The sequence below is a fragment of the Macrobrachium rosenbergii genome, chromosome 40, assembly GCF_040412425.1.
Source record: "Macrobrachium rosenbergii isolate ZJJX-2024 chromosome 40, ASM4041242v1, whole genome shotgun sequence".
Taxonomy (NCBI): Eukaryota; Metazoa; Arthropoda; class Malacostraca; order Decapoda; family Palaemonidae; genus Macrobrachium; species Macrobrachium rosenbergii.
Window position 1 is genome coordinate 28,810,969 of NC_089780.1, and position 24,772 is coordinate 28,835,740.

A 24,772-nucleotide genomic window follows, 5' to 3' on the forward strand; every position below is an offset into this window, starting at 1 on the left:
CGAAAGCAACCAGACAATTTCTCAAGAACAAGAAAGCTTCGCGTCGTACCCAAGAAAGAGTCTTAGGTTCTCTTCAGTTTGCTTCAGTAACGGATCTTCTTTTGAAATCCAAACTGAAAGACATAAACAGGGTATGGCGGAGTTGAGCCAATGTCAGGTTCAGAGACAAAGTATCTCTGATTCCACCGATTTTGAAGAAGAGACTCCGGCCTTGGATGACTGTCAAGAGCTTATCGAAGTCAGTGCCCCTTCAGTTTCCTCCGCCATCTCTAGTGATTCACACCGACGCTTCCTAAGCGGGTGGGGAGGATACTCCCAACACAAGAAGGTACAGGGGACTTGGTCTACCATGTTCCGCCAGTTTCATATCAATGTTCTGGAAGCCATGGCAGTCTTTCTAACCCTGAAGAAACTGCGCCCGAACAATCGGATTCATATAAGATTGGTTCTGGACAGCGCAGTAGTAGTACAGTGTTTGAACAGGGGAGGTTCCAAGTCGAGTCGGATCAACCAGGTTATGATAGCAATATTCTCTCTAGCAAACAAACACCAGTGGCATCTGTCTGCTACCCACCTTGCAGGGGTCCGAATGTCATTGCAGACTCCCTATCCAGGACAACTCCGCTGAGTCGGAATGGTCCCTGGACAAAACTTCTTTCAAGTGGATTTGCAACCAAGTTCCGGGTCTCGAAGTAGATCTCTTTGCAACAGAATGCAACCACAAACTACCTTGTTATGTTGCTCCCAACCTGGACCCTCTAGCTCACTCCACAGATGCAATGTCCATAGATTGGAACAAGTGGAAAAGGATCTACCTCTTCCCTCCAGTAAACCTGTTACTAAAAGTCCTTCACAAGCTCAGGACATTCAAGGGTCAAGTAGCCCTAGTAGCTCCAAACTGGCCGAAGAGCAACTGGTTTCCACTTCTTCTAGAACTGAAGCTTCGGTGTTTGCAAATTCCCAACCCGAAACTGACGCAAATAGTACAAACTCAGACTGTGTCAGCTTCCTCAAGAATTCAGAATGCCCTAGCTTTGTGGATTTCATGAAGTTTGCTGCTCAAAGGGATGCTAATATTGATCCTATTAACACTTTGTTCCTAGAATCAGATAAAAGGGAATCCACTCTAAGACAATATGACTCAGCAGTTAAGAAATTGGCACTCTTCTTAAAAGAATCTGAAGCTACTGTAATGACCACTAATTTAGCTATTTCATTTTTTAGGTCATTATTTGAGAAAGGTCTGGCCTCAAGTACCATTACTACAGCAAAATCAGCTTTGAAAAGGATATTTTTACACGGGTTTAAGATTAACTTAACAGACTCTTATTTTTTCGTCTATCCCTAAAGCCTGTGCTCGTTTGAGACCAGTAACCCGCCCACACATTCGGTTTCCTGGTTCTTAAATGATGTCCTTAAGTTAGCCTCAGAAATAGATAATCATAATTGTTCTTTCACTAACTTATTGAGGAAGACCTTATTTTTGATTAGTTTAGCTTCAGGTGCTAGAATTTCTGAACTGGCTGCCTTGTCTAGAGAACCCAATCATCTTGATTTCCCTCCATCAGGTGAAGTGTTGCTAGCTCCTCACCCTAAGTTCCTAGCTAAAAATGAAGATCCTCGAGATAGGTGGTCTCCCTGGAAGATCATCCTCCTCCCACAGGACCTGTCTTTATGCCCAGTCTTTACCCTGAAAGCCTATTTAGACAGGACCTCACACATAACTTCCAGGCCTCTATTTGTAAGGGAAGGGGGAGGAACCATTTCTTTGAAAGCCATCAGGCAACAGATCCTGTATTTCATTAAACATGCAAACCTAGATTCAGTCCCAAAAGTACATGACATTAGAGCAGTGGCCACTTCTACTAACTATTTTCATTATATGAATTTCGAGGATCTGTCAAAATACACGGGGTGGAAGTCTCCCGTAGTTTTTAAACGCCACTACCTGAAATCACTAGAAGCTCTGAAATTCTCTACAGTGGTGGCAGGGAACATAGTTCCCCCCCCAATTTGATTCTTTCTGTACTCAGTCACTCTCCTCCCTCCTACCTGCCTCATTTATTCCCCTAGGTCATCTCCAGGTCAGGCATGCTTTACAGCCTTTCTCCTGACCATGTCATAGTTTTGTCCTGTTTATTTGTTTAATTTAAATGTTACATGTATTGTCTTGTGGGACACAGTTTCCCCACCTTAGTTTTAAGTGTATGATTAGTACTTAAGTTTGCACCTTTATGTACTCTTTAATCTAGTATGATTTTGTATTCATGTAACCTTAATATTATATTAAAACTAAGTATATTTATGATATCATTATTATATCTTAATACCAATCTTGCTACTAGGATACTAGGATAATTAAAAACTCTTGTGGACATTTAGTTTTATTACTTTCCTCTACAAGTCTCCTTTTGTTTCAGGATGGTATTTTGATTTCTCTGTTATTATTTCACCAGCTGACACAGGTCGGAAAACCCAGAAAAAGGATTTTGACAAAGGAAAAATCTATTTCTGGGGAGAGACCTGTGTCACCCGGTGACCCCCCCATGATTCCTTCTTCCCCCCCTGGTAAAATACCATTCCAGTGTGGGGTGCTAATGTGGAATGTGGGTGACGCCGGTTTGTTTACAGTCCGCGAGTGGTGCGGAGGTTTGTAATGGCACCTCACTCGGAGGGACTCTTGACATTGGGAATGTTTACAGGGCGGAGGCCTGTGATTGTGACAATCTCACCCTTTCTCATACACGACTCCATGCCATGGAGCTCTTTTGAGGGTAGTAACTCCGGCTTAGCTTTTTAGCTTTTCTCTGGTATATTTAGCAATAGCTTTACCTAGAAATAAGTGCTGAAAGGTTATTTCACCGGGTGACACAGGTCTCTCCCCAGAAGTAGATTTTTCCTTTGTCAAAATCCTTTATATATGTATAGAGGGTATATATTATGCATCCTGAATCTTGATATACTACAGTAAAATATGTAATTATTTTCACAGGCTGCTGCATCTCTGACTGTGGGTGTTGGAAGTTTTGAGGATCCAATGGAAATTCAGGGACTGATGCATTTTCTTGAACATATGGTCTTTATGGGTTCAGAAAAGTACCCAAAGGAAAATGCTTTTGACTACTACATAAAGGTTAGTACTGTACAGTATTGTCAGTACTTTTCATTTTTCTTAGAATTTTCCCAGTTTTTGTTTTTTTCCCGTAATCTTTCTGCTGATTGTTTAAATTGCATGACCTCTCCATTCTTGCATCCTTTGTAACACAAACAAAAACAAATGGTTATTCATATTGGTATTTGAATACTGTTTGATTTTCATATCAGAATTATGGGTTGAGAAATGAATGATGATTGTGCTTTTTCTATCTGAGGAAATTATATCCATATTAGTAAAATTGAAATTTCTTGAGTTATTAGGCTCTTAATTATTATTCAATTCATTTTGTAGTTGGTTTGATTGCTATTGTATAACTTCTTTTATTTACTGCATGGTACTTCATTCGTATGTGTAATTTATATTTACAGAAACATGGAGGACATGATAATGCACATACTGAAATGGAACACACAACGTTTTATTTTGAAGTTGAAGAAAACCACTTTTATGGAGGCTTGGACAGATTTGCTCAGTTCTTCATTAACCCACTTATGAAAAAGGAGGCAATGACCAGAGAAAGGAAAGCAGTTCACAGTGGTAAAAAGCATATCTTCATTTCACTCTTAAATAAGCAGCAAGTTAGTTAGCTTCTAAGTTTTTCTTGAAGACTCCAGATTTATTTGTATTTTGGTAACTTTACTAGTCTTAGAAGAACAGCATCCCAGTTATAAATGTCCGATAAATATTACATGAAAATTAGTTTTGCCCAAATAACAGTTAGATATTTAAGTAAATTTTACTTGTATGACAGAAAATGAAAGGACAACTTAAGAAAATACTGAACTTGAAGCCTCACCCTCAAATCAATGTCTTTGGCAATGGTTGTGTCTACAAAACAGTTGCTTTTAAAACTTATGTATCCACATGGAATTACAACAGACCATCTTACGAGAGGTGAATATCACCCATATGAGAGTACTTCCTTCAGTGCTAAAGTTTCTTGGCAGCATCCTTTCCTTCCCTGGTTGCAACATTTTTCTTTGCCTTTTACATTTGATACATTTTCATTCCTTTTCCCCATCTTATTCAAAACTCTGTGGGCTGGTAACTACTTGATAATAATCAGCTCAGCATTCTTTAACCTTAAGTTTTTTCTACTGTCACCACAAATCATTGGCCAACTAATCAGTGTGAACATCAGGAATTTTAGCATGTTATACTTATAACAAGGAGATTGAAGTTAGATTATGTGCTTCCTCTCCTTTAGAACTGGATTACGGATGATTTCAAGAATTCCATGTGTGAATTGAAGAACAGACTAGTGGAAGACTCTTCAACATGAGGAATGTCATTGTTACACTTGTGCAGATGATTAACTGAAACGGACTCAGTGAATCGATATTATTTTTCAGAATATCAAATAATTTAGTAACATGAATGTCAAAATAACAAATTATAAATTGCTAACTACAGTTGGTGAATGGTAATATCAAAGAGGAATTATCTGAAAAGCATGTTATTTGAATCATTAAGGCTGGAATGCAATAGTATTCATACCATACAGATATATCAAATCTAATGAAAAATTTTGACTCCATATAGTATTCAGAAATATAGATAAAATTAATTAGACAAAATTTTCTTCAAGAAATCAAATTTTAAGCAAAAGTAAGTGTGTGTACTTATTTTTGTAATTTGTTTCAAATTTAGATGTAAATAGAAAAAAAGCTAAATAAAAAGTGCTCAGACAGGACCTGCATCTTTCCTAGATGCCTTAGCCTCTGGCATGTGCATTGTACTAGATCTATTCTGCGTACTACATATATGATTCTGAACTAAAGTTGTTTTGGCTAGAACTGAAATATCAGCAAAAGAAGCAAAGCTGTAGATGAAGGATTCTTGACCTTGGAAAAAATGCATCATGAAAGTCTCTTGAAAAATTTTGTGTCCCAGACTTCCAGTGATAACTCCCATAAAAACATTAAATGATACTTTATAGGCCTACAGTATACTAAAGAGACTTCCAAAGTAGTATGGGTGAATTTGAATGAGCCTAAGCAACAGTCAAAATGTGTAAATTTAAGCAACAGTCCATATCTGTTTAAGGCACTGGCCTCAAATGAACATAAATAGTGCATTCTTTCTTCAAATCTTCAGCTGAAAACCCATATGAAAGGAAACAGCAGACTGTAACCCCAAGAGGGCTCCAAAGGGAAAGCAGCCCACAGAAAGAAACAAGTTATAGAAAAAGGTGATAGATAAATAAATATGACTGTGCCTGTTTATTGGGGGCAGGTGAGCAAGGAAGACTTACGGGTTGTACACCTTACCCAAGGATGTAGTTGAAAATCAAGGAAATTTTTTTCTGCCACCTAGCCAGAGCTTCACAGCTAGGTTGTGAAGGTTGTACAGTATTAGGAGGTTAGTGAGAGAAAAAAAGTAACCTAGTCAAGGTAAAGTAGAAAGAACATGTAGGCCTACTGGTAAATAATATATCCCTTTAGGAAACAGAACAGAAATATGTGACACATTTAGAAAATGCACTTCCATATGAGAGGTGATGTGACCACCAAAAGGGTAAGCATTATATAGAAATGTATATTAGGAATGGAATCCATTGAAATGAATCGGATTTGAATAGATTGTCTGGCTTTAAATGGAAACCAGAGGAGAAGAAATTTGACATGAAATCCTCGAAGAAAAAGGGTTGTGCATGTATCGGATTACTGATGATGTCAGAACATGAGTTTTTGACACCACTGTGCTCATAAATTTGTAAAATATTGCTGTTAAAAGTAATTTTTTATGTGTGAAATTAACACACTGAGATTCTAGTGACAACATTTTCAGACGTGCAGTTGTTAATCCTTGACTCTGATAGCTGCAAATGATGTCATCTGTTGAAAATTGTTGGTTAAATCCCAGTCCTCAATTGTATTCTGTAAAAAAACATTAAGAGGTTACTTGATAGAAACATTTAATAAACTCTAAGGCAAATAAAATAGACTACTGTACAGGTATTTAGTTACCCCAAGTAATAACTGGACTAGATTCAGTGGATAGAAACTGCATCTTAGAAGGTTCATTATTGGAACCTCTTCACATATAAGATAGCCCCACTTGCAAGCAGAGTGCCAGCTGAGATGTGAATAGTACCACAGTCAGTCACTTCGAGAACACATTGGATTGTGATCGACACTAGTGTGAATTTTTTTTACTTAAAGTTTTAAACATTTCCTTGTATAGACTTGCTAAGTCTTTGAGACATTTCTTTCCATGCAACTCATAAGCTAACAGTTTTTGTTTCATGTAAATAAACTTGCTTTCATTTGTGTTAGTTATGTAATAGCTTTATTGGATGATAAGGAAAATAGTATTTTGTCTGATATATCATGGTTTTGATGTGCTTTTTAATGGAATTGTACTTTGTAATGTTTAGAAGATCTATTTTATCATTAATAACAGTAAACTTTTTCATCAGTGTTAACAAACTTCATTTGGAGTTATTCAAAGGTATTTTTAAAAGGTTCAGCAGGGAAATAGGTCATTGGCTGTCCTACATTAAACCCTTGCAAAAACCTGGGCATACATACCCCATTCTCATTAGTCCAGGGCTGTTAAACTTTCATGGGACAATAATAAATTCCTTCTTGTTTTACTTAGATACCAGGAAACTACTCGTAACTATTATAAAATGTGATATTTATACAGTAAAAGTGATTGGAAAATAAATTTTTAAATAATTTTCCTTCACTTAGAATTTCAGATGGCCTTGCCTGAAGATGCTAGTCGAGTGCAGCAGCTTTTTGCCAGTTTTGCCTCTGAGGGTCATCCTATGGGAAAATTCACCTGGGGTAACGAAACAACTCTCAATGTTGAAATACCAGATGAGGAATTACACAAGAAACTTCATGATTTGAGACTACGCTTTTACAGTGCTCGGAACATGACTCTAGCCATACAGTCTCGTCATTCACTGGATATGTTACAAGAATTTGTCTGCAAGATTTTTTCAGAGGTAAGGATTTTTAACTTGGCATATTTGTTTTAAAGGCCCCTGATCTGTTATGTAATGTTTATTTTGGCAGTATAAACCTATAACTTCATGACTTGTCGTCAGGTATGTTAGCTTCCTTTCCAGACGCACTAAAAAAAGAAGTCCAGCTCACCATCTACACACTTTGGCTTTAAAGTCCCTTTATCAGCAGAAAATAATTGTAACAAGTGTGTCAGTCAGTCTGAACTGACCTGTTGACTTTGCTCCTCAGAATTTCACCAATTCCCCCTTCTAAATTGATAATCACTGATTAAGCCTATATTACCTGTCATTTCCTCGTCTTAATGTTGGTTTTACCTTAATGATTATAATTTGTGTTCCTTGGGTACCTTTAGGTCCAGATTCATAATTATTTGAGAATGTTCCTCCAATTTGTTGAGCAGGGAGTGGTCCTCCAGCACAGTGTGCATTATTGTGGTCTGGCCACATTCCCACAGGGCTTCACTCATGTTTTTTGGCCATAGTTGTTGTCTGACCTCACAGGAAGGGTATCAGACTTTTAAGGCACTTTTGATTGGCATCCTGTTATGTAGAACTTTAAGAACACCCCAATTACCTCATCAGCCTGTGCTAATATTGGTGCAAGTCAGATCTGACATCACCAAAAGAGATGATTTATTCGGGAGTGGAACGGAATAAATCGATGTTCTCACTCAACTCAAACTTGATAGGTTATAAAAGCTCCATACTCTCTTGAAGGCATTCTAAAAACCTCATCCCATCAACAGAATTGAACAAAGGTTGCCTGGTCATCTAGACTCCTTAGAAAACAGTTCCTCCAAATTGGTTCAGACTAGGATTGCTGCAGTGGTAATGTTCCACAGATCAGCTACACAACTTTTTGTCTTACTTCTCTTAGGAGTCTTAGCAGACCTGGCCTGATAGCTAGACAACAAACCAATGAATTGGGATTTGCCTGTTTCCTCTTGCCACAGACTCATTGCTGTTAACAGGTACCTTAAGGGAAGGTGGGGCCTGGCTTCAGGATTTGGTAACTACAGGCATATGGTTGATATGGGCAGAAGGCTTGCAGATAAATTTTCTGAAACTGATGGCAGTGCAACTAGCCCTGCAGGCATTCCAGAGCAACCTTAATGGCAGAGTGGTGGGTCTGCTATTGGACAATTCCACTGTGGCTTATATGAGAACCAGAGGGTGTGCTGAAATCTTCTGGAAAGTACCAATCGCCGATGGATATTCTGCTTAGGGCAGAGGCTCACAATGCCACTCTAATCCTCAGGTAAATCTGAGGAAAGTGTTTTGTGGTGTCAGACACCTTGAGCAGACAGGATCAGGTACTTCAGGCCAGGTGGTCTCTGCATTTGTAGATCAGTATGCCATGGAAGCAGCTTGAACACTCTTCTAGGCTGTTTACCACCAGCCTCAATCATGAACTTCCAGAATACTTTTGAGCCCTACCAGACAAAACAGTGTAGACAGTTGTTGCTTCATGGTTCCTTTGAACAAACTGGGGTGTATGCATTTCCACCCTTAATCAGTACATTGTTGGACAAACTGAGGAAGTACAGCAATGTCCACAGGACTATCTGGCCCCACTTCAGCCTCAGTAAACCTGTTTCCCAGATCTCCTTAAGCTTCTGGTGGACCTCCCAATAATCCTGCACTAGAATAAGCTCTTCCACCAGCCTCACTTTCACAAACACAACCCGAATTGCAGCCTTCTCACTCTTCATGCTTGGAGGCACTCCAGCAGTGTGTCATCAAGAGAGGCTTTTTGCTACCAGGCTACCATCCTGGATTACTGCTCTGCCCTCATGGAAGTATTCAGGAGTAGAGCCATCAACCTGTGAGCTTATGGGGAGTTTGGTCATGTGCCAGTTTTATGCAAGGGAAGTCACACCAAGGATTCTATGGCCCCATCCTGAGACGTGTTGATTTTTTCAGCTATGTGAGTGAATGAGTTACGTGTTCTCTCTAGTGAGGTTTCTCACACAAGAAACCATAGAAGTATTGGTCTGTGACTGGTTTGATCTCAAGCATGCCAACAACTTTCTCTCAGCCTCACCTTGCACCCGTTATGTTATTTCATATTTACCTTTTCAGCATGGGAACGGTTGGATTATCCTGTTCTGTTTTTGTCACATAAGAGCCATCAGGATTTATCGCCAGAAGACCAAAACAGTATGAGAGGGGAGTATTGACTATTCATCAACTAGTATGAGTAGGACAGAACTGCCTAAAAATACTATCACATTTGGGTTAGGTCAGGTCATCTTGTAAGCTTATTACAGATCCAGCTCAAAGGTTGTTGCCATGAAATTAGGGCTAAATATACATATGTGGCCTTTAAAAGAAATATGGAAGTTTCCTCTATTGTTTGTTGCTTGATGGAGGTCCTTAAGTATATTTTTATAATTTTTACTTTGGGGCATGGTTTATAATAATTAGCCTTTGTCTTATTCTCAACTGGCCCTCTTAGCTGTGGGTCAGTTTGTTACTCACTCTCCAAAGGAGAGGATGCCCCTGACTGAGACTCCTCTTCCTCCCAAACTTGGTCACTTGTCACACAGTAACATCAACTGGGGTACGCAGTTCTATGCTGCAGAAGAAAAGTTTACTGCTTTAGTTTACTATTTAGGCCTTTGGTAGGGTAGCCTATAGTGTTACTAACAAGATACTATCCCATTTCATGACACCTTAAGAGTCCTTATAACTCCGGGATTGTCAGACCTAATCATTCAGTAGTTTGCTTGTTCCATGTCCATGTAATTGATGTCCAAATAGCAGCAAATCTCGTTCTACTGAAATAGCTACTCAAATAATTAGTTTTCACTGGCAAAACAAATTTATTAAAAAAAACAGGTTTTTAAAGACAAAAGTGATATTTCTGATACAAACACGACCCCTTACAAAGTCATATACCCTACTACTCACCCCTAAGTGCTTACAGACTAGTCAGACATCACTTGATAAAACCATTTTCTACAGATAGGACTTGGGAGCCCAGATGTACAGATAGCTGGCAGAAGTATTGTTTTCTTAGCATGTCCAGAAAATTGGAATTTGCCTGGAAACAGGCAAATCCCAATTCATTGGTTTGTTTGACAAGCATGCCTAGAAATGGGCCTGACACACCTGAAGGCAGTCATAAAGAAATGGGTTTGTAGCAAAAAAAAAAATTTTGTTTTTAACATTTGTATTTTGTAAGGTATGATAGTCTTCCATTAAATCCTAGTTGTAACTATTAATTCTGCTAGATAGTATTAAATACACATACGTTCAAGTTCGCATACTACATCCGCTTTGTATTAGAAATACGGTATTTTGCATCTGTTTGAGATTTGGATAATACTTTGAATATCATTGATGACAATTATTTTTTAATATTTAGGTACCAGACAGTGGAATACCGAGACCAGCTTATACTCAGTACGAATTTCCCTTCCCAACGGAGAAGCTTCATCGTCTGTATCGTGTGGTACCAATGAAGGACTACCACTCGGTGGAGATTAATTGGGCGCTACCGTCACTTCTTAATTATTACCGTACTAAACCTTTACATTATATCTCACACTTAATTGGCCATGAAGGACGTGGGTCAATTCTTTCGTACCTAAAGAAAAAGTAAGTCTGCTATTTTTGGTGATTGTTGAAAATAATATATTTGGTACTACATGTTCATATTGTGTTTTTGTTTACTTAAAAGAAATGCAACACTCAATTGTTTTTCAAATGTTTTTAATTGATACCTATTTCACTACAAATTCATTGTAAAATAGTCCAGCTTTGTAATCTGTGGCAAAATCCTTCACACACATCTTTTAACAAGCAGAAGCCAATAAGTGGTTCTGTACAAGCATCAACAGTATCCTGAGTTTCCTTTAGCCAACTGTCTGATCTTTTGTGTGTCTGTGGCCTGATGTCAGCTAACTGAGATCTTTATATTCCTAATATTCGACAGTGATTGTTTTCATTTAATCACCTAGGGTATTATTGTAATTGTTTCATAGCAAACCCATTTTAACTCTTTTAACTTTAAAATATGTATATATATGTAGCTCACCAATTGTATATAAATACGTTACATTATCGGTGTTATTAAGTACTTTCATTGTACTAATGATTATTGTTCATTGTACTTTTCAGAGTCTGGGCTGTTGGGTTGTATTCTGGTAATGATGAATCTGGCTTTGAGCACAATAGTACCTATGCTCTAATGAGCATATCTGTTGAGCTAACTGATGAAGGATTTAAGAATGTAGATAAAGTAAGTATGGATAAGAAGAATTCAGGTTGAATCCTTGGTAAACAAATTTTTATGTAAGTTTGAAAGGAAATTTCTATCGTTCTTATATGATGAGGAAATTGTACCTCTGCCATGGAAGGCAATAATAGATGTATCTCTTCAATTTGTGACAAAAGAGCCTCTTAAATTGGCTTGCTTTACATATTAGGAGGAAGAAGAGTTGTGCGTTTGTTAATTGAAAGGTTAAACATTCAAAATGTTTATATCTTCTCTTGAGAGGTTCAGAACAGCAGCTATTAAATATAATTATGGATCATTCAGCTCTGTTCACATTCAGAACTATGTGGTTACTAAGATCTGTTTAATTTAGGAGGACTTTATTGATTACCACAGTCATGAGTGCAGGCTGATGGAGGCGTTAGTGTATTTCCACTATTTGAACAACTAACTCTGAGTCGCATTCTCAGTAGTGTGAAGTAATCAGTGATTAGTCAACTTGATCATCACCCATTTGTCTCTGTATGAGTATTATTGTATAAGTTGTTTTGTGTTAATATAACACGAAAGACATTTCAGATTATCCAAGTTTTTAGTGGTGCTTTTACAAGGAAATTGTGGGCAACATCCTTCTGATAAGGTATATGTAAAGTAACCTCTATTGTCCACCATGGTAGACCTAAAGGGGTGGTGGAAAGTGGCACAGTGCAGGTGAAAGAATATTCCTATGTTTAGCTTATGCTAGCCTACCCTTGCATATGTGAATATTTTAACATGGAGCTACAATAATAGATTATTATGTATAAAACAGTAAAGGTAAATAATATTCACAGACCAGTGCATTTCATGTACTTTAGATTAGTGGAAGCTTGTATGAAAAGTTCATAGTGTAGGCTATCCTAGGCTTGACAGAGAGAATTAAGTTTTGTATGCTAATATTTTCATTTGAACCAATAGTAATAAGCTGTTATCTTATTGTAGTTTTGGCTAACCTAGATTCAATAAGTGTGGTTAAGGAAAAGGAGATGAACTTGGTATTTTTTTATAGTGTGTTACAGGTTATTTCTTGTGTCTGTGATGTGAATTACTGTACTGTATTTGATTTCAGAGCTTTAACAGCGTTTGACAATTTAATGATGCTCTTATTTCGTCTTAAAAAGTATTTCTTGTAAATGGAATATTTTGAAGACTCATCATTTGTCTTCAGATTTTCAATGATTGTTTTTCTTTCAGGTGTTACAAGTTGTGTTTCAGTACTTGGCAATGATCCGCGAAGAAGGTCCTGTGGAGAGAATTTTCAATGAGATTCAGCAGACAGAGAAACTGAACTTTGACTATGCTGAGGAGCAAACAGCTATTGAAAATGTTGAAAATCTTTCAGAAAATATGCAGCTCTACCCTCCTGAAGATTATTTGGCTGGGGATAGTCTTTTGTATGAATATAATCCTGAGGTATGTTGTGCATTGTAAAGGTCTCAACTTGATAAAACATGTTAATTTTTTCAGTTTTTTTTTCGTACTGTAGTGTAGAAATTGATTAGCTTGAAAATACTACTAAGGGATTCAGAGCCGATGAAAAATGGTTTTTTGGCAATACCTTTTTATTAAAGCATCGGATAAAGGTAAAAGTTGGCAAGTGTATATTTTATAACCCTACCTAATTTTTGCAAGTATTATTTAGTACTTAAGTTCAGTAGTTCTGGTACTCATCAGAGTAAAAGTGTGTTTCCTATGCCAGACCCATCAGAATCGCAGGTAAGGTTTTTGAACACAATAATGACATTAACCTATGACGTCATTAGGCTCCACCCACAGTGAAGAGAAGTTTACATATGGAGAAAACATCTCTTCACTGTGGCTCTGCCAACTTGCTGATGACATTCACTAATTAACATTAGTACCCATCCTAGGTTTCAGCGATATCAGTGATGGCGAGCATTCTCACTAATTTTATTATTATTATTATTATTATTATTTTGTGGAGGTTTCATCGCAGGTTGCAGAGCAGTTGTTGGGAGTAAGTTCTTAGCTTGGAATTCTTCCATTTTCTTGATATTCGTATTGTTTCTACTTTACAAATGATTCAGTGTATCTAATTCATCCACATAATGAACCAGTCTGTAGTTCATTTGTTTGATCTACATCTATTCAGGGTGGGAATACCAAAAGGCCATCCGTTTCGTTTTACCTCAGGTTTCGACACTATAGCCTTCTGTTTGCATCAAGTCAAGAGCGGTCACTAAAAGTAGAATTCAAATGAAAAGCAATGATACCTCATTTTCCTCAGTTGTTAGAGGTGTAAAGGTCAGTGCCATTGTTTTATTTCAGGTAATATAACCCATTGCTATTTTTCTTTGTTTTTTTTTTATTTATATCATACAGCACCATAAACAGTGCTCGCATAGCGTACTCGCTGCAAATGAAAGGTAATGGTAGGAGCCAAGATTTTGAGGGCAAGCTATTATTTACCTACTTAATATCAATCAAATGTAACACAATTTATATTGATATGCATGGAAAGGAAAATATATTGGAATCAGTTTGAGTGAGGAACATATTGTTATAATCATTGTGTTTTAATAAATATGTTTTAGATATACAAATAAAACATCTAACAGTATACATAATTTATTTACAAAATGTCTTCATCGTCACTCTCGAGGAAGAGGTCAGGATTTGTCTAACAGCAGCTCTCGCCCACACTTCTGGGGTGGCCAAGTAACTATTACCCACTATAGAAATAATTACCTATTCACGCTATAGTAAATCTTGCCATGGGTCCTCTCGCTTGTATACAAAGTGGCAAGCTGTAGCACAAATGCAGTCTTGCAACCATGGGGACAATTCCATATCCTGCTGGCCATTATTGAATTTGTTGAAGCCTAGACTGTAAGCATATCCATTCACCGCCCACCTGGTGGATGGGTGGAGCCTCATGATGTCATATTACGTTTACGTAACGAATTGTTGTAGGATCCTTGTCTGTGATTTTCTCGGTTCCGGCATCAGCGACTTCATTTCACTGTATAAATATCAAAACTATTGAACTTAGGTACTAAATAATACTTACAAAAATTAGGTAGGGTTATAAAATATACACTTGCCAACTTTCACCTTTATCCGATGCTTTTGTAAAAAGTTATTGCCGAAAAACCGTTTTGTTCATGAGACTTACCTGCCAGATATATATATAGCTGTATTCTCCGAAGGTCCGACAGAATTTCAAATTTCGCGGCACACGCAGTGGCCGGTCAGGTGGTTAGTACTCATTCCGCCCGCTGGGAGGCGGTATCAGAACCATTCCCATTTTCTATTCAGATTTTCTCTGTCGCCGGACTGTCAACACCTGTTGTCAGTTCCTCCGCCTTTGGATTTCGAAATTTGTTGTCACTTAAGTATTTTGGTTGTTTTTGGTATTCGACTGGACTGTGACTTGGCATACGCTCTTTGTGGACCGTTTTTTGATTTTGCTTTTGACTTTTCTTATCATTAAGATGTCTTACCTCTAGCTATCGAGTCTGTAGCTTGGGTGAATGTAAGGTGAGGCTATCGAAGACTTTGATAGTTCCTCACTCTTTATGTATATATGTAAAGGGTGTTCAATGCTCTATGATAATCGGTAATGAATGTGTGGGATTGTCTGAGGGTGAGTGGAAGAAATATGAAGCCTATATGCTTAAATTGGAGCGTGATAGGCTGAGGAAATCTTCCTCCTAGAGTGCATCCTTAGTTGGACAGTCAGGGGTTTTCTCCTACTAGTAACCCTGTAATAAATTTATTACTAACCCTGTAGTTTGTTGCTGCAGAAGGTAATTCCCTGGCTCTCGTGTGGAGTCAATGCGTGCTCTTGAAACTAAAGTGAATGCAATTCAAACGCATAGTGTTAGTGCTAGTGCCCTAGTGTTGTGGAGGGGGGCGTCAGATCGGCCTATAATGCCTCTAGGCCTGGACCTCTGTCGAACTCCCAGGACCAGGGAGGGGGCATGTCGAAAGCCGCATGAGGTTACGGGGCTTCCCACCGATCTGGCGTCCTTCGGCGGGTCCTGATGACGCTACCCAGGCTGCCAGGGATCGTGCTCAGGCACGCATCCTGAAGGATTGCTTCTCGTCCTCCGACACGTCCTCCCCGCCTCGGGGTTGGAGCTCGGTTGGACTCTCGCCCTCTTAAGAGAAGCTTAGAGGAGAGGACGCTTCACGTCCTCTTCCTCTAAACGTTTGTACTCTTCCCGAAAGTTGCGTGGATATTCCTCTGCAGAAGAGAATAAAGTGTTTTTCAGAATGATCACTCTACTCGACCCCTGTCGCGCTAAGGCAAGGGCTAGAGCTTCTTCCCTGTGGAAGGAAGTATCGATCTCTCGCCCCTTTCCTTCTCTCAGGTTCAGCCCTTCTCCCGAGAGAGAGTGGCTTCTCCAACGCGTAAGATTTTGTTGGGTTTGCAACAACAGCTGGATGCTCTCATGAACCTTTCAAGATTCGTATCTGCCTGTTAAAGAGGTACAGACTTTCACCTTCGTCTCCCGCTTGGGGGAACGATACAGAGCGTCTGTCGTCTAGAGAGTGTTTAGTGGCTTCCCTATTCGTCTTCCCGAGTTGAGGTGTTGGCCTTTTCTCTTGTCTCGCGCCAGGAGCGCATCTTGCTCTTAAATGCGCTTCTCACGCTTCACGCGCTCCTCACGCTTGGCGGCGCGCTAGCCATGACGCCGCGCGGCGTCACGCTGTGACTCTCTTCTAGTACTTGCCACGGAGCCTCTCGGCGTCACGCCATGGCGCTCCGCTCGCTTCGCCGTATAGCTTCAAGTCTTGTGTTGACACCGCTCCAGTTGTTCATCATACCGCACAACTACCCGCTTCAACATCTGATGTCCTTCTTAATTTAGCCAGTACTTGCTTCGGCAGTACATATACTAATTGGAACGATACAGAGAAGATTAGCATGGCTCTTGCGCAAGGATGACACGCTAATCGTGAAGCGTTCCACATTTTTATGTTTACTATCACGTACTCTAGTTGGCGACTTCTTCGTTCGCGGGAGTTCCCGCTTACGTATCGGGCGAATCGGAACTACTTTCACCACTCACTCAAGACCCACCAGCTGCGGAAGAACATCCTCTTTCGTCACAGCCTTTGTATGAAGAGAAACTTCTTTCGTCTTCTTCTTCCTCTGATTATCAGACTCTGGCTTTTTTCTTAGGATCTGTTTCTGAGACTTTTCAACCGTCGGCTCCTCTCTCTCCACCTTCGCAGTTGTCTTTGTCTTAAGGGGGGCGTTTGTGAAAAAATCTGAAATAAAATTTTCTGGGATATTTTATATATGGCATCATACATATCCTGACTATCTTCTCAGAAAGTTTTATTTAAAAGTTCGCCACAGTTAGAAGTTATAAACAAAACAGTAACCTATCATAGTCAAATTACATTTTTCATATAATGTAATGATATTGTCAATATATCGGTGGTAATTTCCTTTTAGCTATGAAATAATATCTAATGCGATCTATGGCAACCCTGTGGACATAGTGCGCATCAGCTTAAAGACAGAATGCCGCTTGGGCAGTCAGTGGCAGTCAGTCAGTAGCAGCTCAGAGCTTGACTAAGTAAAACGTCGTGCTGGCCAACCTCAGCCGTGTTTTGACACTCGACTTCATTTAGCTTCATTTAGCGAAGTTATATTACTTTGCAGGTCTATTTTTGGCTTTTTCATTATGTCATAAAACATCAAACTGTGTAACGGCAAGCAAATAAATACACAGAGAAGCAAAAAATATCGTTTTTCTCAAAACTAAAGTTATCGACATTCAAACTGCATCTCCTTCATAACGCTTGCACCGATCTCAGATACAAAAAGTAAACGAAAGCTAAATGTTTGCATAACAAAGGGGCTTCCATGGGAAGCAACACGAGACCCGCACCACGAGAGAGTTTTTTCCTGAAGGAATGTCACTTCCAAGAGAGGTAGCAAGTGACTCCCTTCATCTCCAGACTCCTTTGCAACCAGGCTTCATTTTGCACAAGCCTGGAAAGAGTGAGGGGCAGACGTTTGGTCCCTCCTACTGTTAGAGAGGTTACTTGATTCCCTTCCTGTCTCCTCTTTTTGTTTTTGTTTCCCAACTGCCTTCCTGTCAAACAGAAAATTGTTTGACCTGCTCGAACAGAGATGTTGAAGCGGAGAGCAGTGGAACAGACCTTGACTCGGTGTTCCCGGGATTTTACTACAGATTGTTTCTAGTCCCGAAACTTTCAGTAGGTTGGAGACCCGTCTTGGACGTCAACAGGTCGAACAACTTGGTCCGAAGGAAAAGTTCAAGATGGAGACATCGCAGCCAATACTAGGAGCCCTTCATCCCGGGATTGGATGGTATCTTTGGATCTCCAAGATACTTATCTTCTCGCCCCAATTCATCCACGTTCGGTGAAGTATCTCAGGTTGTCTTGGGGACTAGGCGTACCAGTTCAGGGCTCTCTGCTTTGGAATCTGCACAACGGCCATACCACGTTGAAAACACCGCTTCTCGTCCGATCAGCGAAGTTAAGCAACGTTGGGTCTGGTCAGTACTTGGATGGTTGACCGCCTGGGAACACCAGATGCTGTTGGCGTCACATTTTGCTCCGGGTGTTTACCGTCTCATGAAAACGCGTTGCGATGCAGTTGCATCTGTCGCGTCAGGATCTCACTCTACTTGGGCGACTGGTTGATTCAGCGTCGTCGGCGAAGGTATCTGGAGGACCTTCAGTTGACTCTGCAACTCGTGAAGTCCCTGGGACTTCTGGTCTGTGGAGAAGTCGCAGCTGATCCCCTCACTGTCCATTGTGTCTGGGAATTCAGCTCTATTCAGCGGCTTTATAGCGTCTCCGTGTAAGAACGGCAACTTCTATGTACGAAAAAGTTTGGCCTTCTTGGAAAAGGAAACATGCTAGGTGAAGGAAGGAATGAGTCTGCTGGGGACCATTTCCTCGCTGGAGAAGTTTGTTTTCTGGGAGTCTGCATCTCAGGCCTCTTCAGTTCTTTTTGTTGGAGAACTGACAAAGCAAGGAAGACTTGAAAGAGGTGAGAATTCTTCCTTATATAAAGAGGATCTGTGGTGGTGGCTCGATCCAACGGAATTGCAGAAAGGGATCTCCCTCAAGCTTCTGAACCCCAACCTAGTGTTGTTTTCCGGCGGGTCGTCAACAGGTTGGGGGCAACACTAGAGGAGAGGAAGTGTTAGGAACCTGGAGAGGAACAGGTGTCCTGGCACATCGACTTCAAAGATTTGGCGGCTATCTTTTAGCTCGCCAATTCTTGAGTCCAAGTTTGCAATCGTGTAGTTCTAGCAAACTCGGACAATACTACTTGTTCCCTGTTCAGCCTTGCAAGAGAGATTATTCTTTGAGCCTATGCTCGCAACATTTCGATTCTCACAAGTTTTGTTGCAGGGGTCGAAAATGTTCGAGCAGACCTGCTCTGTTGGCGCCATCAACTCCTGCGAAGGAATGGACCCTTCATCAGGAGGTTTGCCAAGATTTTTGGAAATTTTGGGGTCGCCATCTTGTGGATATTTTCACGACCTCAAGAACAGCGAGGCTCCCTCTATAAAGCTCATCTGTACTCGACCCTGGGGCAGTTGCGATAGTTGCTCTTCCCTGGGATTGGACGGGAATAGATGTTTACGCCTTCTAAATTCTGGGAGAAGTCATATGCAAGTTCGTGACCTCACAAGGGACGAGGATGACTCTCATCCCCACGTTTGGCCTTGAACCACTGGTTCTCGGAGTTTCTCTTCTGGTTGGTAGACGTTCGAGGACCCTTCCTATGAGAGCAGACCTGCTCATACAAACCCACTTCACGAGATATCTTTGAATCTCCCGCTCTGAACCTGACTGCTTTCAGACTATCGAAACTTGGTCAGAGCGAAGGGGTTTTTCTGGCCAGGTGGCACGGGCCATCGCTAGAGCCAGAAGTTCTTCATCTAAAGGATATATCTAGCGAAGTGAGCAACCTTCAAAGGTTGGTGTAGAAAGAAGGGCTTTTCCTCTTCCTCTATCACTGTGAGCCAGGTTGCGGATTTTCTCCTTTACTTAAGAGAAAAACTCGATATAGCAGTTCCGACTATCAAGTGTTATCAGAGCATGCTTTCGATTGTATTCAGACACAGAGGATTAGCTTTGTCTGACAATAAGGACCTCCACGATCTTACGAGCTGTTTCAAGACGTCCAAGGTTCCTCAGCTGTTTTCCCCTGCTTGGAACTTGGACGTAATGCTCAAGTTTTTGATGTTTAGTCCTTTTGAGCCTCTCCACTCTGCATCTCTTAAGGATGTTACTTGAAAACGGCATTCCTCGTGGCGAAGAGAGTGAGAGAAGTTCGAGGCCGTCATGTGGGCTTCAAGGAACACAATGCTGTCTATTCTTTAAGCCCTAAGTTCTTGGCTAAGAATGATAGGTCTTCTAACCCTTGGCCTAGACACTTTGAAATTAAAGGTTTAGCAGACCTTATTGGACAGGAACCTGAGGGAGTTCTATGTCCAGTTAGAGCTCTCAAGTACTACCTTAAAAGAACACAGGACACTCGTGGTCCATTGGATGTTTTATGGTGTTCTGTGAGGCAACCAGTTAAACCTATGTCGAAGAATGCACTGGCATTCTTCATTAGGGACGTCATTAAGGACGCACACTCTAGTTGTGACGACTCCAACTTCAAGTTGTTGAGAGTTAACGCTCACGAGGTGAGGGCAGTTGCTACCTCCATGGCGTTCAAGAAAAATATGGTACTCAGTGACATTTTTAGTACCACATTTTGGCGAAGTCAATTCGGTGTTTGCCTCACACTCTTGGCAAGATGTTTAGGTAGCATCGAAATTGCTTTTCGCTGGGACCATACATTGCTGCTTCAGCAACCTTGGGGACAGGGGTAACTCTGATCTTATCCCCTTTTTAATTGTGTTTTTGTGGTTGTTGGGTCTACTACTGGAGGCAGTCTTCCCAATCCTTTGCAAACTAACGCTTTAGGTGTTGGTTAGGTGGTTTAATGCTCTTTTGTCCTCTTTGTATGGGCTATGATCTAGTCACATTGTGGTCACGCCCCGTTGACAGATCATCTAGAAGTCGCCAGCTATATAGGTCACTACTCGCTGGGGTCTCTAGTAAAGCAGAAGCAGACTAGAGTGACAGTAACCACTCAGTCAGCTACGCTATCAGATAAGGAACCAAAATAATTTTACCAATAATTGGTTTTTTCCTATTTCTTGGCTGTCTCTACCCCCTCCAAAGGTGGTATTCAGCTATATATATATCTGGCAGGTAAGTCTCATGAACAAAATGATATTTTAATGATAAAATAAAGTTTGTTCATACTTACCTGGCAGATATATATTTATATTGCCCTCCCTCCTCCCCTCAGGAGACAGTGGCGTTAGAAAATCTGAATAGAAAATGGGAATGGTTCCTGATACCCGCCTCCCAGCGGCTGGGGAATGAGTACTAACCACCTGACCGGCCACTGCGTGCTGCGAAATTTGAAATTCTGTCGGACCTTCGGAGAATACAGCTATATATATATCTGCCAGGTAAGTATGAACAAACTTTATTTTATCATTAAAATATCATGTTTCATTGGCTCTGAATCCCTTAGTAGTGTACAGATTTCATCAATCCTACTGAATAATTCATAACTCTCACTCACTTTGCCGTAGCAAATCATATCTGCTTCTGCCAAGCAATTTCTCAATGACCTTGTATGTGCTTAATATTTTTCTGTGGTCACTGTCTGTACAATTACGTCTCATGATAAGTGTACAAAGTTGAATAGTTGTACTTATTACACTGATGCTCCAAAAAATGAATAGCAAAAATTAAAGATCAAATTAAGGAGCTGAGGTTAGTAAACTTAGAAAATATGTATATGTACTTTACTTTAAAAAAAATATTCATCTATCAGAAATTTCATAAGAATCTCTCGATACCTAGTGCCTGCAGTCATAACTGATGAGCCTTCGTCCAAAGGGAAACCTAATGGTCAGACAGGAATATTTTGTCTTCTGATATTTGGATGAGCCAAGGTATTTCACTTGGAAAGAGCATTGGTTCCCACTAACAGAATTAATGTAATTCATTGTAGTTTGATGTCTTTTATTTATTTTTTTGTAACATGGGTTTGCCCAAATCAGAAGAATTATCTCTTTGTAAGACTTCAAAATTCCTCAGATTTACTCCTAAAGAGGGATCCTCCACAACCAAAGAAGAGTTTTGGCAAAGTAGAACACGAATGGGTCTGTTTCTGGCCCACTTGAATCTAATGGTCATTGCTTCCCACCTATTGTTCCTGTGACTGTGTGCTGTAATGGTTCTTGCTTTACATAAGAGACTACCTGAGCACCAAGATTTTTCTTTGGTTCCTTTGGATGGCAAAGCAGTTCTGATCAATGATCTGGCTCCTGTTTCTGCCACTGGAGCAATTCTGAAGCAACCCCTGCTCTGGGTAACAAAACTGGTATCACAGATTGATTAAAATAAGGTTTGGTTTTAAAGCAGAGTTACCTCTGATTAATGGTGAAACATGGATAAAGCTCTGTTAAGCCTGCATATGGAAACTGATGTAGCATCAGTGTGACATTAGTCTTGGCACTCTGGGTACTGATAATGTAGGCTGGATATGAGAGTGAAATTGGCATGGCTTAGGTTTGGATTCACTTTTATTTTAGCTCTTAGCCTTGATCCAGTGCCAATTACATCTGGTGTTCCCAGTTATTATATTGACCTGGCCCAAATGTTGTTGAAGTCCATTAGCCACATGAGGCACTATATTTTCAATGTAGATTGATTTTTTACTCTCATCTTGGTTCATTGGACTGTTTTATTGCACGGTTCTGGAAGTGGCTCCTTGGGCTGCTTTGAACTGGATCCTGAAATATGGCTGTATTTATTTTTATAACTTGGACATGGGTCCTGGCATCAGCTGGTCTTCATTCCTGGTGTACCTCTAATACTGAGATGTATCAAAGTCTTTATTTGTGGGTTTGGGTGTGGCTCCTGTAGCTATCCTGAATTCAACCATATTAACACAGCTCTTCTCCTGCAGGATGTCATGGCACCAGTTGAGGCTGTGGTCAGTAAAGCAACAAGGAAAAGCATGTTGGAGTGGATCTTGTTGTGGCTCTGGCCACTGGTGTGACTGAAATAGCAGCTGTTGATATGAGCTCAGTCCTGAGAAATGGGTCTATCCATACTCATTTAGGCATGGCCTCTGGAATGGGTGCAGCCATTATCCTGATATGGGTCTTGTACATTTTCAGAACAGTCTGCTAGCATAAATCTGGTCTTAGTTCTTGATGTCTGCATTCCTCTGAAAGAGGGCTTGTTCATGGACTTGGTAGTGGTGCTTCAAGCTGGCACAGTTCTTAGGATGCAATGGTAATACTTGTCCAGCCATGCATGTCTGGTGCAGTGCTTCATGAATTCAGTGTTGAACTACTCATTGAAGAACAAGTACTCCTTGGAGAAGAGGCATTGCAGAACCCCAGCACTTCTATTATACAGTAGAGAACACCCAAACTCAGTTTCATTTTGCAATGGTGTCCTCGTGTTTTTGACACAGGTCTGATCTAGGACTGGATAGTACAGGCTTATGTTTGATTCATCTTTCAACACAGTCTTTATACTTGGCCTACCCACATCCTTAAAAGTTTGGTGAATTCTTTACGTGTGTGTGTTTTTGTGTCTAAACATTTGACAAAACCACAACTTTTTATTATATATTTCCCTTCTACCTCTTTGATTTATGAAGAGAGCTCATTTGCATAAGCCTGGTGTCCTGAACTGTTTACAGTCCCATGGTTAGTCTTTCTTTGATTCTGTCTGGTGGAAGGTTTAATATTGCCTTTCCCACTTTCCTAGATTCTCTCTCAGAAATCTGCTTGTCCAATGATGCTTCTCATTTTTTTTTTAGGTCACCCCATTATGACCATTACATTGTTTTGAGGGCAGTATATATGCTTGTGTAATATAAAGCACCTACTATGACTTCCAGAGTATGAATCATCTGTCTGAAAATCTTTGGGTATAAGATTCCTCTTGTGGCTCATGTTATTTTACTTTTTTGCAATTTCTTCACCAAGTTCGACTGTCTTTTATTTTGTTAGCTATTTTGCTTCTTGCCTTAAGTTTTTGGTATCTTCTTATCTTTATACTGAAATGTTATGTATTGGGAAGTGTACAGTACTCCACACCAAGTGGTTCCATTTCACCCACACTGATGTAGGAGGTAATGAGGTCCTCATATTTTACTGATGAGATGGAATAAATTTCTCTATTCAAAACCCAATTTTGTGTTAAGAATTTTCAAGCTTTCATCATTCTTAACTTTCCTGGGAGAATACTTGCTTAATTGCAAAGCCTAGGAATTTTTATTTCATGTCATAATTCTTTTTTTTCATCTTAACTATGAAACTAGTATACAGTAGTAGCCTTATTTGCCCCTTGGTAATTGCAGTCATATATAGGGTGCTTTTTCCTCATGTTGGTTTTCAGCTGAATTAAATTTGTTTGATAGAATCTCTCTTTCTCTTTTCTGCAGTCTTTCTTCCTTGTATCTTTTCAGTATTGTTTTGGCCAACAGTTTTACTTTGCTGAAGAAAACTCCCTTTCTCTCAGGCAGCCTTGTAAGCCTAGTCAAGTTAAATTCTTTATGCATTTATTTTGTGTTTTTCTTGATTTTTTTATTTTTATTTTATTTAATGTCTGCATATTGCTCTTTGATTCTTGCAATCTTCCATCTTTCTAAAGGTTTGCATTGCTCCAGGGTTAAGCCTCACTTTTTCTTCCTTTTGTTTGCATCAGTTTCTCATCTTCATTACAGTATCCTCAGTGAGTTTACTGGGATAAATGTGAAATGATTATGCTCCATCATTCTGTCTTGTACATTTTACAGCTTGAGTACCCATCTGGTTAAGATCTTCATCTGTATAGTTTTTTCATGATTTATGGACCATATTATTGGTCTTTGTCCTGCTGCTTTCATATCTACTATACCTTTTTGTTGTTTCCAATCAACTTTTTTAGTAAAAGATTGCACCTCATGTCAGTGTGTCACCTACCTACTTGGATCACTGTTGGTGATAAATTTTCTTTCATTCTGATTAGTGTAAAGAAAAATAAGCTATACCTTATTATCACCTATCCACAGGGGTAATCTGCCTAAATTTGGAACGAGTACCAACAAATTTGGTCATCTGCTAAGTGGGCCCAAAGACAAATACAGTAAACTATTTCCCATTCAGACATTTTATATGTGAAATTTTATTTCACAACTGTAATAATTTCTTTCATTTAGATATTCCAACATCCGTAAATTTTCCTTTTATTTGTGTTTCCTTCTGGTGACCCAAACCTTTCTTTTGGTAAAACTCCTCAAAATGACAAGTCTCTTATTTCGGTATGGGAA

The 24,772-nt window shown here is 39.8% G+C and overlaps 1 protein-coding gene and 2 non-coding genes across 3 annotated transcripts in view; all 3 read left to right on the forward strand.

Moving 5' to 3' along the window:
• The window catches only part of LOC136826303 (nardilysin-like), a 91,324-nt gene that overhangs the window by 19,527 nt on the left and 47,025 nt on the right, over window positions 1–24,772 (forward strand). The window contains exons 4-9 of the mRNA XM_067083531.1: window positions 2,993–3,133; window positions 3,526–3,694; window positions 6,856–7,115; window positions 10,507–10,739; window positions 11,262–11,382; window positions 12,592–12,810. Of these exons, the coding sequence (XP_066939632.1) occupies window positions 2,993–3,133; window positions 3,526–3,694; window positions 6,856–7,115; window positions 10,507–10,739; window positions 11,262–11,382; window positions 12,592–12,810 (1,143 nt within the window). The remainder of the gene's footprint in view (window positions 1–2,992; window positions 3,134–3,525; window positions 3,695–6,855; window positions 7,116–10,506; window positions 10,740–11,261; window positions 11,383–12,591; window positions 12,811–24,772) is intronic.
• On the forward strand, window positions 16,239–16,342 carry LOC136826391 (U6 spliceosomal RNA). Its single transcript, XR_010849594.1, has one exon. It is a non-coding gene; the product is annotated as a U6 spliceosomal RNA (small nuclear RNA).
• Window positions 17,834–17,952, forward strand: LOC136826400 (5S ribosomal RNA). The gene has a single exon (XR_010849603.1). It is a non-coding gene; the product is annotated as a 5S ribosomal RNA (ribosomal RNA).